General features: G+C 42.9%; 1 protein-coding gene across 3 annotated transcripts in view; it reads right to left on the bottom strand.

Moving 5' to 3' along the window:
* SBNO1 (strawberry notch homolog 1) overlaps positions 1-14083 on the bottom strand; it is a 50696-nt gene that overhangs the window by 3050 nt on the left and 33563 nt on the right. For all 3 annotated transcript variants that reach the window (XM_084762013.1, XM_084762014.1, XM_084762015.1), the window contains 13 exons: positions 13460-13627; positions 13204-13379; positions 12585-12716; positions 8785-8920; positions 8024-8136; positions 7848-7919; positions 7189-7288; positions 3983-4057; positions 3425-3571; positions 3248-3342; positions 3076-3168; positions 1842-1979; positions 1227-1303 (listed from right to left, as the gene is read on the bottom strand). In XM_084762013.1, coding sequence (XP_084618139.1) covers positions 1227-1303; positions 1842-1979; positions 3076-3168; positions 3248-3342; positions 3425-3571; positions 3983-4057; positions 7189-7288; positions 7848-7919; positions 8024-8136; positions 8785-8920; positions 12585-12716; positions 13204-13379; positions 13460-13627 — 1522 coding nt within the window. The remainder of the gene's footprint in view (positions 1-1226; positions 1304-1841; positions 1980-3075; positions 3169-3247; positions 3343-3424; positions 3572-3982; positions 4058-7188; positions 7289-7847; positions 7920-8023; positions 8137-8784; positions 8921-12584; positions 12717-13203; positions 13380-13459; positions 13628-14083) is intronic.

Raw genomic sequence — 14083 nt, 5'->3', positions numbered from 1 at the left:
TGTCAAATCACTGCTACAAGTTCAGCTGTGTGCCTGGCAGCCTGTCTGCACATGGGGTTACTGGTGGTACTAGCTACACCTTCTGACACTTCAATACCCTCTCGGTGTCTGCTGTGAAAGATCACCCGCCAGCTGATGCTGTGTCACTGTGTCACTGACCCATTAGTACCTGCTGCTTCAAGTCTGACTAGTGGGCATGGCACACCGGAATGAAACAGAAACAGAAAAAAAGGTTGTAGCACTGTCAAAACACTTCCCAATCCATTAACAGACATATCTGAGTCACCACCAAAGAAAACACCAATTTAATAAAAGAAACACAAAACATGACGTGTCTCTTCCAGAATAGGCAGTGGCTACACAGTGACCTGACCTTGATCCTGGAATCTACATTAGGTAGATAAGGTGAGAAAAAACTTAACAGATTTGTCCTTTGCCCTCCCGTGTGTGCCTCATACCAGAATCATGCAAGTATGCTCATACATGTGCACACACCAATTCTGTAATGAAATGTAATGAGATTTTATTTATTTTTAGTTCTGTGTGCACAGGTATTATGCCTGCACTGTCAGTGAACCATGTGCTCTTGTCAGTAGAAGGCACGGGATCCACTAGAGCTAGTCTAAGTTACAGGCAGCTGAGCCACCTGACATGGTGCTAAGCACTGAACTTGAGTTTCCTAGGGTAACAGAAGATGCTCTTAACCACTGAACCATCTCTTCAACCCCACACCTTGCCTTCTGGGTTGTTTGATACAGGGCTTCTCAGTAACCTTAGCCGTCCTGAACCGTACTCTGTAGATCAGGCTGGCCTCAAACTGAAGAGATCCCCCTGTTCCTGCCTCCTGAGTACAGGATTCAAAGGTGTATGAAAGAACAGGAGAGAAAAAGAGTGAGATGCAAGTTCTACCAGAGAGACAGCAATTAAGGATATAAGTCAGAGCCTCGCTGTAGCCCAGGCTAGACTTCACTCCCTGTGTAGCTGAGGATGATTCTGATGAACTGAACTGTGTTACCCACAGTTAACTTGTTCATTTATTGACAACTGCATACTTTTATGAAAATGTGCTTGGCTAGGCACTGTGGCTCAGTTCTACTGTTCTTCAACTTGGGGGACAGAAGCAAGAGGATCACAAGGGCTGATACTCAGTAGCCCCCTCCCAAAAAATAGGAGAAAAGGGTGTCTTTAAATCTTGATTTAAAGTGCGGCCTCAGGGAAGCACTAACCAGTATGCGTGAGTACAGGTGTCTGCAGAGGAGTTATATTGATCCAGCCAGTGAACCAGGGCGTCATCAGAGACTACCTGCAAAGACAAAGTAAAATGTCATTCTAACACCTGGACACTAGCACCAGAGGCAGTCGACACCACGACCATAATCTTCAGCAGGAAGCATAGCCGCCACTGGCAGCAGGATAAAAGCACCACCAAGCATGGGATGAGCTTTACAGAGAGCTAGCTGAATACAGTTATTTTCAAATGACAGTGCCCAAAAAGCTAACACAATACTTTTCAGAGAGTATAGAAGTAATGTTGAAAAACACAGGTGTTGACTATTTTCTGAAAATGTACAGGACAAAAATATGCATCATACTCATGACAAAACAAAAGCCAACTGGAAGGACTGCCTGTGTCTTACTACTAAACCAATGCATAGCGTCCCAGGCAGTGAGAGTCACATGCTCACCTTGTCTCAGTGAAAGGTAACATCAAAATTGTAATAGCAGTAAATAAGAAAATCTGCTATTGTTCAAAAATTATTAATTCTTGAACCCAGAAACAGTAGCTGTCAAGACCCTATCATGAAGAAAGCACTGACACAGCACACCGTGTGAGAAAATACCTTCTTATATTTCTTTTTCAGATCAGCATAAATTTCCAATTTGAGTTGTTTGCCAGTATTTGGTCGGTAAATTAAAAATAGTTTCTTCTTAGGGTTTACTTCTTTAACTAAGATTGCAGTTTTTTTGTTGTTTCTTATCTATTGAAAGAACAGGAAAAAATGTAAGAATTTGAACTCAGACAATTAAAAATATTCTATTATAACATCATAGTAACAAATTCAGTAATTAAAAAGGTACACCAGATAATGGTCAAAGTCCACACATCCTGAGAGAAGGCCACTTGGTTAATGCTAGGTAAAGAATCCTAACAACGGTCTTTGCTATTTTTTGAGACCATCCCCATAGCTGGAATGCACTATATAGCCCATGTTACCCATGAGTTCAGGGTATTCCTACTTCACCCTCCCTGGGTACTGGGATTAAAGGTGTGTGCCATGCCCCCACCCCCACTTATTGATACAAGGTTTTCTATGTAGCCTGAGGTGGCATGCACATCCATACCCACATAAATAGTCCTAAAGAAGTAAATACATTTTAATGGTTAAGGAGCCAGGCATGATGGTGTACTGCAGAGGCAGATACAGAGTGATCACTGTGAATTTAAGTTTAGTCTAGGGGCTGGAGAGCATCATCTGCTCTTCCAGAGGTCCTGAGTACAGTTCCCAGCACCCACATGGTGGCTCACCACCATCTAAAGCAGGACTGCCCACCCTCTTCTGGCCTGGAGGGAAACATGCAGACAGAGCACTCAAACATAAAAAACAAAGGAAAAAAAATCTTTAAGGCTAGTCTAACAATTTTCCAGGATAGCCATTGCTACAACATAGTAAGAATCTGTCTCAAAGAAAGAAGAAAGAAGAAAGATGGATGGATGGAAGGAAGGAAGGAAGGAAGAGAGGGAGGGAGGGAAGGAAGGAAGGAAGAGAGGGAGGGAGGGAGGGAAGGAAGGAAGGAAGGAAGGAAGGAAGGAAGGAAGGAAGAAAGAAAAATAGATAGATGAAAAAAATAAAATAAGAAACAGCCAGGCAGCCAGGCGTGATAGCACACATCTTTAATCCCAGCACCCGGGAGGCAGAGGCAGGTGGATCGCTGTGAGTTTGAGGCTAGCCTGGTCTACAAAGTTCAGGACAGGCAGGGCTACAGAGATAGACACCCTGTTTTGAAAACCAAACAAACAAAGAAAACAAAGAAAAAGCATTCCTGGTAATACTTTAGAGAAAATTCAAACCGTACTTGCAACGATAAGTAAAAGCCATCATCCGGTCCTGTCAGCTCTGCCCAAATCTTGGTTGCTTCTTCCCAGGACATTCCCCTCTCCACGCTGATCTGTGAAAGACATGTGGAGATTTAAATGGAGCTCATGTGTGTGGACACTAGTGGCGAATATGCACACACCCAGACTTACTGTGTATAACTCTACATGGCCAGAGGTAGAGTATCCTGGAGTCAAGAACTTCTTCACATCACTCTTCCTCACCTTTTCATCTCCAGAACCCAGATCTTCAGAAAGAAACAAGAATGTGTAAGTGGAGAAACACTGTGCAGCAGGAGCAGAGCGAGCACAACAAGCGTTCCCACTCACCGAGGATCCCCATGTCGTATCTGCCATTCTTCTTGGCATTCTGAACAACTGCAGTAAGCGTATCTGCAAAATACTGAAACAACGCGTTCTGCTGATGCACCTCCATGCCCAGAATTCGGTTTAAAAACTTTCCTATATTGTTATAGTCTGCAATGACAAGATTATAAGAGAAATTTCATGAGTGCCCATGGTAAATTAAAAAATTTATTCTTTAGCTAAGCACACCTCCAAAGTCTTCCTTTCCAGGGCTAGTCCTCCCCGAGCTTTTGCACTTGAGCTTTGGCACCAGCAAAGCAGCACAGGCTCACAAGACAACTTTCTGTACCTTCTCCTTTTTCATGAACATAACTTAGCACATGAGAACATTGGTTGACCAACATCAAGTCTTTTGGGTTTACTTTAATGTATACTTATTTTCCAAGTTTGGTTGTTTAGGTACCTTTAATCACAAAAGCTCTTAGCCCTATTTAGGTTTAGAGAAACCCTGTCTCGAAATACAAAAACAAAAATCAAGACGGCTCCACTAATAGAAATTACATGCAGACACAGTAACATCACCTTTATCAAGAGTAAGAATTCCTGAGCGATCTTCTACGTTAATCAGGCCGACTCCTATCAATCCTTGCCGAACATCTGCAAGAAAACAAAATTATGCCAGTTCGAGGCCAGCCTGGTCTACAAAGCCAGGACAGCAAAGGCTAAACAGAGAAGCCCTGTCTCAAAAAACAAAAACAAAAGCAAAAACAGAAGAAGAAAGAAAGAAAAAAACAAAACAAAACAAAAAACCCCAAAAACTCAATGAGCTGATGATCAAACAAGATTAGTTTTAGCATTAAGATTTAATCTATGAGGGCTGGGCATGGTAACACACGCCTGTAAACCCAGCACTTGGGAGGCAGAGGCAGGTGGATCTCTATGAGTTCCAGGCCAGCCTGGTCTACAAAGTGAGTCCAGGACAAGAAAAGGCTACACAGAGAAACCCTGTTTCGATAAAAGCCAAAAACCCCAGCATGAGGGCTAGAAAGACGTTAAGAGCCCTGGCTGCTCTTCCAAAGTCCTGAGTTCCCACCAACCACATAGTGGATCATAAAACCATCTGGTGCCCTCTTCTGGCCTGCAGGTGCACATCATGTGTACCTAATAAACAAATAAATCTTTTTTTAAAAGGTCCAGCACAAGAGAGTTACAGGCCAACCTAGGTTACAGCATTTCTCAAAAACCAGAGCTGTCAAGAGGGGTCACTAGGTAAGGATGCTTGCTGCCAAGACTCTGACCTCCAAAAATGCTGTCAACATTGACCACTCTACCCCAACACACAACATATATGGGTTTTTTTGTTTTGGTTTTTTTGCCTGCCTCCCTAATGCTAGGATTCGAAGTGTGCACCACCACCATAAACTTATCTTTTAATAAGAACATCCTACGTATTATACAGATCCTTCATCTAGGAACCCAGAGAACCGCAACAGTTTTGCACAAGTAGAGTACTAGCTAACTAATAATTACTAAGAACAGCATAATGTTTTCATTCTAATCTTAGGTAGAATGACTGCAAAGTACGACAAAAGGTAAATGTTGAATAAATAGCCATCATTCCCTACAGACTTGACAGGGCTCCCTCCCAACCTGCCGAGAAAGGGTTTCTTCAGGTAGTCCTAGCAGAAGCTGTGTACAACTCACTGAGATCATCTGCCTCTGGTTCTGGAGTGCTGGGGTTAAAGGCACGCAGCACCACCTGGCTTGATAGAACTTATATAAAAGATGGGTCTAGCGGTGTAGAGGAGTGCTAGAGATCTGGCATAGCAGGCACAAAACCAATTTCAATCATACGCAGAAAAGACCAAAAAAGGGGGTGAGGGTGGGGTGGGGGAGATGTATATGGTCTCCAATAGACAGACAGGATAAGATAACACGGTCAACTTAGAGCAAGACAACTCCTTTTGAAAATCAACCCTAATGGATACAAAATCGTATGCATGTCAAGATTCCCATGCAAGCTTAGCACTATTTACTAGAAACTAACTGAATATTGCCAAGTGAATTAACCTCATTAACATCAAAGTACTAAAAACTATGTTAACATCATGTCAGTGCATTGTTAAAAATCCCAGTGTGGGCCTGGAGAGATGGCTTTGGTTCAAGGGTTAAGAGCGCTGTCTGCTCCTCCAGAGGTCCTGAGTTCATTTCCCAGCAATCACATGGTGGCTCACAACCATCTGTGATCTGATGCCCTCCTCTAGTCTGCAGGTATAATGCAGGCAGAGCACTGTATACATAATAAATCTTAAAAAAAAAAATAAAAATCACAGTATGGGGCTGGATGGATGGCTCAAAGGTTAAGAGCACTGGCTTTTGTTCTTCCAGAGGTCCTGAGTTCAATTCCCAGCACAAACATGGTGGCTCAACACCATCTATGAGATCCAGTGCCTTCTTCCAGACATGCCAACAGAACATTATATACATAATAAATTTTTTAAAACCCCAGCACTTGAGAGGCATAAAAAGATAGATCTCACTGAGAGTTCATTGCCAACTTGGTCTATAAGGATTTCTAAGCCAGCCAGGGCTACAATGCAAGACCTGTCTTAGTAGAAAAAACAAAACACCAAAAGCCAAAAAAATCAACAGCCCCCTCCCAAGTTACTGAGATAATGAAAGCAACAGTTCTATATAACCACTGTACACATGTACAAGGCGCGCAAGCGCGCACACACACAGAGAAACAAAAGTATTAAAAGATTTATCATTTCTTTTTATTTTATGTGTATGCATGTTTATCTGCATGTATATGTGCACTCTGTATAGTTGTTCTGGATGTCAGAACCTCTGGAATTAGAGTCACAGAGAATTGTGAGTCTCTAGGTGGGTGTTAGGAAATTAATCCAGGTATTTTAAAAGAACTCTCTCAGCAAATACTCTCAAAGTGCTGAACCATCTTTGTCTCTATAATCCCAGTATTATTATTTTTCGGTTGTGTGCATAAGCAGACACTCTTGCATGCGAAGGCCAGACAATTAGATGGCTGAACTGGTTTCTCTTTCCATCATATGGATGTTAGGCATTACACACACCTTTAAAGTCTACCTAGGCAATCCCGATATTTTAAGTAAGGGTTGAAAATGAGTAAGCATGCAACAAATTATATTAAATTCCCGAGTTTCCATGCACACATAGAAGGGGATTGTTACCACTTGGCTTTGGCTTTAAAACTTTGGTCTCAGGATTAATTTATTATTTTGGACAGGTTTTCTTTGTGTAGCCCTGGCTATTATGAAACTTGCTATGTAGACCAGACTGGCCTGGAAGTCCCAGAGGCACCTGTGTCTGCCTCCTGAAAGCTGGAATTAAGGAATGTGCCACTACTATGTATGGGCTTTCAAGATTTATTCGTCTGAGTGTTTTGCCTATATGGACATCTGGGCACTATACATGTATAATCTGCTCACAGAGGACAGAGGAGGGTTTTGAGTATTGGAGTCACAAAGATGGTTGTGTGCCACCAACGAGGTGCTGAGACCCAAACCCAGGTCAGTTAATGCTCCTAAACTGTGGAGCTATCTCACTAGCCCAATTTATCTTTTTTTTATAGACAGGGTCCTAAAGTCATCATCATCCTCCTGTCTCACCATGCTGAGTTCTAGAATTACTGAAATACACTACCATGCCTAATTTGACACTGGAGGTGGAAGCCAGGGCTTGACCCACACAATGCATACAATGTACCAATGAAATAATTTTCCCAGTTATGATTATTTTAAAGTTACCTTTAAAGAATTCTCCAGGGTAGTCTGGAGGTGGCGATACCATAGGAGAATCCAAATTTACAATGGATTTCATAACAATTTCTAAAGCATTTCTTCCATACTGTAATAAAAAATGTTTTACTCATTTAGTTATTTTTTCACCCACTTAAATGCCGTAAAACTATAATTGTACCAAATATTCAGAAACAATGCACATACTTTTCAAATAGTCTATTCTTTTTTGTTTTGTTGTTTTTTTGGAGACAGGGTTACTCTGTGTAGCCTTGGCTGTCCTGGACTCACTTTGTAGACCAGGTTGGCTCTGATTCACAAAGATCCTCCAGCCTCTGCCTCCCGAGTGCTGGGACTAAAGGCGTGCGCCACTACTGCCTGGCTAGATAGTCTGTTCTTTGCCTTTACGAACAGCAGACATTCAATGTTAATGATTTCTGTTATTTCTAAAAACTCATTTCTGATGCCATTCCAAGTACTCTAGTAATATTTTCCAACAGCAATACAAGATGTGTATACAGATCTAATTATGTGTGAAATCCTGGCTCACCTGAAGCTATACAAGGCAAAGCCAACAGTGAGTACTTAGTTTTCAGTAGTCATCAGTCCCCTGTTCTACCCCTGCACATACACAAACTTCCACATCGCTAGAGATGTTGAAACGTTACCTTGTTGTCAAAGTTGAACCTGCTCAGATCTCTAGATTCAGTTGCTCTTCTGTCACCATGTGTAAGTGCCCCCTGGCAAAACAGAGAACTCCTGTTTAAGTCATCATCATTTCCCCCAGAAGTCAGCTAACATAGATCGTCTGTGCCACACATCTAGTACAACTCAAAAAACTTACCAAACTCTCAAGTCTCTTAGCAACAATAGATGCAAATCTCTGCTCGCCAGCCAGTTCCGAAATCAGAAAGACGTACTCTGGAGCAGTCACTTGGTTTGACCTGTGTGTTCTTCCTGTAATTACAAATTTGTACGGTTCATTGATTATGTTCATTAGGCAGAGGTAGGCTACTCTGAGACCTAATTCCTAGCTTTAACATTATACAGGTATAAAGACAAGGTCTCATGTAGTCCAGGCTGTCCTCAAACTCACTACCAGCTAAGTTAGGCCTTAAGAACCTGGTATTTCTGTGTTTCCCAATCAACGCTGAGAGGACAAGCCTGCACATTAACCTAAGCTGGCACTGATCAAACAAAATACCCCCCAAAAGAAAAAAATAACACAGCCCTTCTCATAGCTCCTCAGACCAGCAATTTAACGCTACCGTGATTGGCACCACTACTCAGGAAACATATGTACCATTAATGTCTAAGTGCTGTCACTATTCAGTTAACTAGTATTACTGCATGACCTCTCTGGATGTCATGTGTGGATCATCAGGTCACTGAATCATGCGAAAAGGGACAGTAATGTCCCCTACCTGCAGCTAAGGGCTGAAATGAAGATAGCTGGCTGCTCTGACAGACCCACACAGTGTCCAAATCCACATTTGCCAGGTAGAGCCTGAGTTCCACCGGCTGTCGGTGTCTCACACAGACATGCGAGCATATCCCCAGAAACTCTTATCTTCTCTTCCACTAGGATCCAGTGGAGACACTTACCAAATTGCTGAATCGCCCTATCAGCGCTCCAGGGTAACTCCAAAGTCATGTGAACTCTTCTCCTTTGATTTTTAGCTCTACGATCTGCTTGTAATGAAATGCCTGAGCTGGCCGCTTCTGAGATAATTGCAATATTCTATATCAAATTCAAAGAGGAAACAAAAATCACCTCTGAGTGTAACAGGGAAGGTCAGTGCCCTAGAAGACTTCCTTTGGTGGACAGGATTGGCCACCAGTATGTGCTCTACTCCTCTTTTCATAGCAGTAGGATGCCCTGGTGTTAGCCGGGCACATGGTTGCTCAGAATCTCCCTTACTATTGTGAGCACAGGAAAGCTGTAGCCAGTCAAGTACAGGTGGTAGACACAGTGTACGGCAAAGTTGATGAGACAAGGCGGTGTGTCCTGTAGGTTTCTAGTGCTCCAGCAGCAAACAGGAGGCCTTATTGTCACCACCAACCCTAACTTCTTTTTTTTGACTGGGATTAAGGGTATGCACAGCTCCCAGGTGGAGTGCTTGCCCAACAAGTGTACAGACACCATGGTGTACACATCCCAGTGTGTTGAAGACTGAGGCAGGAGGGAAAAGACTACAAAGCCATCCTAGGGTGCACAGCAGGACCCAGTCCCATCTACTCCAGAGGCTGAGGCAGACTAGGAACTGGAGTAAATGGAGATCAAGTTAGGTAGAACAGCAAGTGACTGTCTCAGAAAAGGAAATAGAGGGAGAGAGGAGGGGACAGAACAAGACATGCATTTCCTTTTTTCCTTGGGGGAAAAAAAATCCTTTGAGACACAGTCTCCTTTGTGGAAAAATCTAGCCTAAAACTCAGGATCTACTTCAAAAGCAACAAAGTTACAGGCCTATGTTACCACCCTGTTAGCCAACACAGAAATGTGCACATGAAAGAAGTATTTCTGGTTTAAATCATCAGTAGGTAAAAGCAATTTCTGCAGAGTTTTGATAACCCAAGTTCAACCTCAGGACCCAACACAGCAGAAGAAAACTGACCCCAGTTATCCTCTGCATATCTGCTCACAAACATACAGCCACATGATTAAAAAAATAAAATACTGGGCTGGAGAGACGGTTCAGAGGCTAAGAGCACTGGCTGCTCTTCCAAAGGTCCTGAGTTCAATTCCCAGCAACCACCTGGTGGCTCACAACCATCTTTAAGAGATCTGGTGCCCTCTTCTGGCCTGCAGTTTTTGTTTTTGTTTTTTTAATGATTAAAAAAACCCATTGATTTTGACAAATTCCTTTATATATGGGCTGGGTTCATGAGATAATCACATAAACTCTAACTGAAGTCCCAGGGGATCTAACATTGTCTTCTGCCTCCTGAAGTACCCAGAAGACACTGGGTGTATGTATATATACTCAGGTAAAACACTCATACACAAAAGTGAGTGTAGCGGCATAAATATTTAATTCCAACACTCACAGGAGGAAAGGAAGATGCAGGTGTCTTCTTTTTGTTCCAGGCCAACCATAGCTATATAGTAAAAACTATCTTAAAAACAAACAAACAAAAAACCAGGCTGTGGTGGCACATGCCTTTAATCCCAGCACTGGGGAGGCAAAAGCAGACTGATCACTCTGAGTTCAAGGCCAGCATGGTCTACAAAGTCCAGGACAGTCAAGACTACACAGAGAAACCCTGTCTCAGAAAAAAGAAAAAAAGAAAAAGGGAGCTGGGCACAAGTCTTTAATCCCAGCCCTTGGGGAGGCAGAGGCAGGCGGATATCTGAGTTCAAGACCAGCCTGGACTCAGTGAGTCCAGGACAGTCAGGGCTATACAGAGAAACCCTGTCTCAGGAACAAACAACGCCGCCCCCGCCCCCGCCCCCCCCCAAATAGAAAGTAAGGCAGTAATTGTAGTATAGGCCCTTTTTGGGGGGTTAGGGTGGGGGTGGGGGTGGAGACAGGGTTTCTCTGTGTAGCCCTGGCTGTACTGCACTCATTTTATATACCAGGCTGGCCTTGAACTCACAAAGGACCTGCCTGCCTCTGCCTCCCTAGTGCTGGGATTACAGGGGTGTACTACCTCGCTCAGCAGTAGCATAAGCCTTTAATCCAAACAGAGGCAGGCAGATCTCTGAATTGTAGGCTAGCCTGATCTAGAGCTGAGTTCCAGGACTATAGAAAAAAACCTTGTCGAAGAAACAAACAAAAAGAAAACTTTTAAAAAGTAGGGTTTTTCCTTGAGGTGGGAGATGGTTCAGTGATTAGGGACCCAGAGGATCCAACGCCCTCCTCCTCCTTTGGGCCTCTAACTCACAGCCTGCCTCTGCCTCGCTGAGTGCTGGGATTACAGGTGTGTGCTATCACGCCTGGCCATATAACATAAAATTTAAATTTTTAAAAAGATTCAGTTATTTTATGTATATGAGTGCTCTATCTGCATGTACACCAGCAGGCCAAAAGAGATCTCATTGTAGATGGTCATGTGGTTGCTGGGAATTGAACTCAGGTCCTCCAGAAGAACAGCCAGTGCTCTTAACCGCTGAGCCATGTCTCAAGCCCCTGAATTTATATATTTTTTTTTCTTTTTCTTTTTCAAGACAGGGATTTTCTGCATAGCCCTGGTTGTCCTGGAACTCACTCTGTAGCCCAGGGTGGCCTCAAACTCAAGAGATACACTTGCCTCTCTGTCTCTGCCTCCTGAGTGCTGGGACTAAAGGCATGCACCACTAATCACTTGTTAAAATGTGAAGAAATTTTTTTAAAAATTCTTTTTCTTTAAAAAACTGTCATAAGCAAAATGTGTATGGTTGGGGAAGCAGATGGGTAAGAACGGGTCTGAGATTCCTAATGTTTGAGGAAATTCATACAAGAGGCTCCAGGGTTTCAGTAAAAGCACAGCAGCGGAGAATATGCTTAGGATTCCTGAGAGGGAGCACACCAAAACCAAAGGACTCTAAAGGTCCCAGGTGTTCCATGTCCTCAAGTGTGACATGTGAAGGCAGAGCCCACAAACCATACATGGGAAATTATCTTAATATGCACGAACCCAAGCCTAAAAAAAAAAGTGCTGGGATCTAAGGCATGTGCCACCATGCCTGGCCCTATAATGGCCTGGCCCTATAATGGAATTTTTAAAGGCATAGAAGAAAGGTATAGCTGAAACAAGGAAGTCAGTGGGGACAAATCCTTCAGGCTCTGTCTTAGCTTGAACCTTTCTTGTGCTCCCATTTTCTTTGTTCTACTCACTGTCACATCAGAGCTGTTCATGTCTTTTCTTTTGCAACAGGCTCACCGTATAAAATCAGGAGCAAAGAGAACTCTCAGACCTAGGTGTTCTATTGGATATTTAATGGCAACTATGCAAAAGTAACTAATACAAAAAAGAAGAAAGGCAAGAAGAGAGGGAAAAGATGAACGAAATCCCTACAATGACCCACTATTTTTATAGTCTGATTAAGAAAAGATATCCCTCTATCACTCAACCTAATTTCTCAGACAAGGCCTCATACAGTCCAAGCTAATTTAAAACTCCTGCTCTGACGTACCCAAGAAGAATGAGGTCTCGTTCCCCCTGCCTACAGAGCACTACTTCACCTGGCTCGTGTGCTCCAGAGTCCCAATGGTCTCCCAAACACCAAGAACAATGCTCTTGTGCACCTTAATAACTAGAGTATGTAAAACAAGCAGTACAATTGCTAGTGAAACTAGACTACGCAGCAGGAATATAACAGATTCTGTGGGTGTGAAGAGCTCAAGAGCAAGCCCTTCTAAAGCTGAAGCTGAACATACAGGAAGCACGTGCTTCCTGCTGGAAAGCCTCTTGGGAAAGGGTACCTTATCTCCATCCATAAACCTCTGCTTCTCTGTGATGTTGAGGATTTCCACAGGCACATCAAGTTCCGACCTTGACTCGTAAGAGATGCTTCCATCGTCATTGCTCACCACCCGCCCCTTGCGGCCAGTCATCTGAGAAACAAACACCAAAACAGTTTAAGGAAAGCCGCTGGGAGCGTGGATACAAGCTGGCACTGGGCCAAAAAGCACATATTTACAACAATAGAAACTGGTACTTGGGTACAATCACAGAATGTATACAACAAACAGTACAGGAACTAAGCACAGGGCACACAATCGTTCATTTGGGACAGGACCTCTGTAGTCATATCAAGAGAAGGAAGGCTTCTAAGTTGTACAGAGAAATGGGATATTAATTTCACAGGATTGAAAAGGTGAAGAAAGGGCTGGCGAGATGGCTCAGCAGTTAAGAGTACTGGCTGCTCTTCCAGAGGTCCTGAGTTCAATTCCCAGCAACCACCTGGTAGCTCATAATCATCTATGTGATCTGTTGCCCTCTTCTGGGCTATAGGCGTTATTATGTATAAATAAATAAGTAAACAAATAGGTGAAGACAACGTTATGAAGAGTAAGTACAGTATTAACCACATCTATTTACCTCAGCCACATTTTCAGGACCACCAAGTTCATCGATGAGTTCATCCAGGGTGTTAGGAGGGAGATCTTCAGCTAATTTTTCCAGTTTATCAAGCAGGTCTTTCTTCATCTGTTGCGCCCTTTCGACAGCATCTTGACTTGTTATAAGGCTATTGTTACTGTTGGTGTTACTGTTGGCTGACAAAGAACATTTGTCAATCATTAATCAAATCTGGATAGCTGATTTCCATAATACATGTCCAAGGCAGAAGTGATACCTGGTGCACTGTTGGGAGCGGGCGAGATTACTGGTGCAGAGGAGAAACTAGGCCGCTTCGACCCAAGACCTGATGCTAACAAGGCACTTTGAATGGAATCTGGATCAATGCTTTTCTTCTTTTTTTTATCTTTGCTTTTCTTGTGCTCTTTTCTAATTAACCAAGGATCTAAAAGATAAGGCAAATATGTATCAAATAATTTGTTAGAACAATACACACTCTTTAAAGAAGGACAAGTTTGGTTTTGCTGACAACTGTAGTGTCAATACACTCATTTACACACAGGGAAAGCTACCATTCCACACTGTGAAATTAAAATAACCTCATAGAGTGGGCGGTGGGCCTGGGCTTGCAATCCACTAGGCTAGAACTCAGGAATACTGAGGCAAAAGGAGGGGATCCACAAAAAATTCCCTTCTCATCCTCAAATTTTAGGATCACCCAGAGCTACACAGTGAGACCTCGCTCACCAAAATATATGGAAGGAAAAAAAACACAAAGGCTGCACTCATCTCTAATCTAAGGTTCAAACCTCCTCAAGACAAACAAGCTTGTCCTTAGATTAGAACCTGCCCAGTCACAATATAAATACCAAAAAGTTTCTTATTTTTAACCACGGTGTGT

The sequence above is a fragment of the Acomys minous genome (genome assembly GCF_964271855.1).
Source record: "Acomys minous genome assembly, chromosome: 16".
Taxonomy (NCBI): domain Eukaryota; kingdom Metazoa; phylum Chordata; class Mammalia; order Rodentia; family Muridae; genus Acomys; species Acomys minous.
This window is presented reverse-complemented; position numbering and strand designations above follow the sequence as displayed.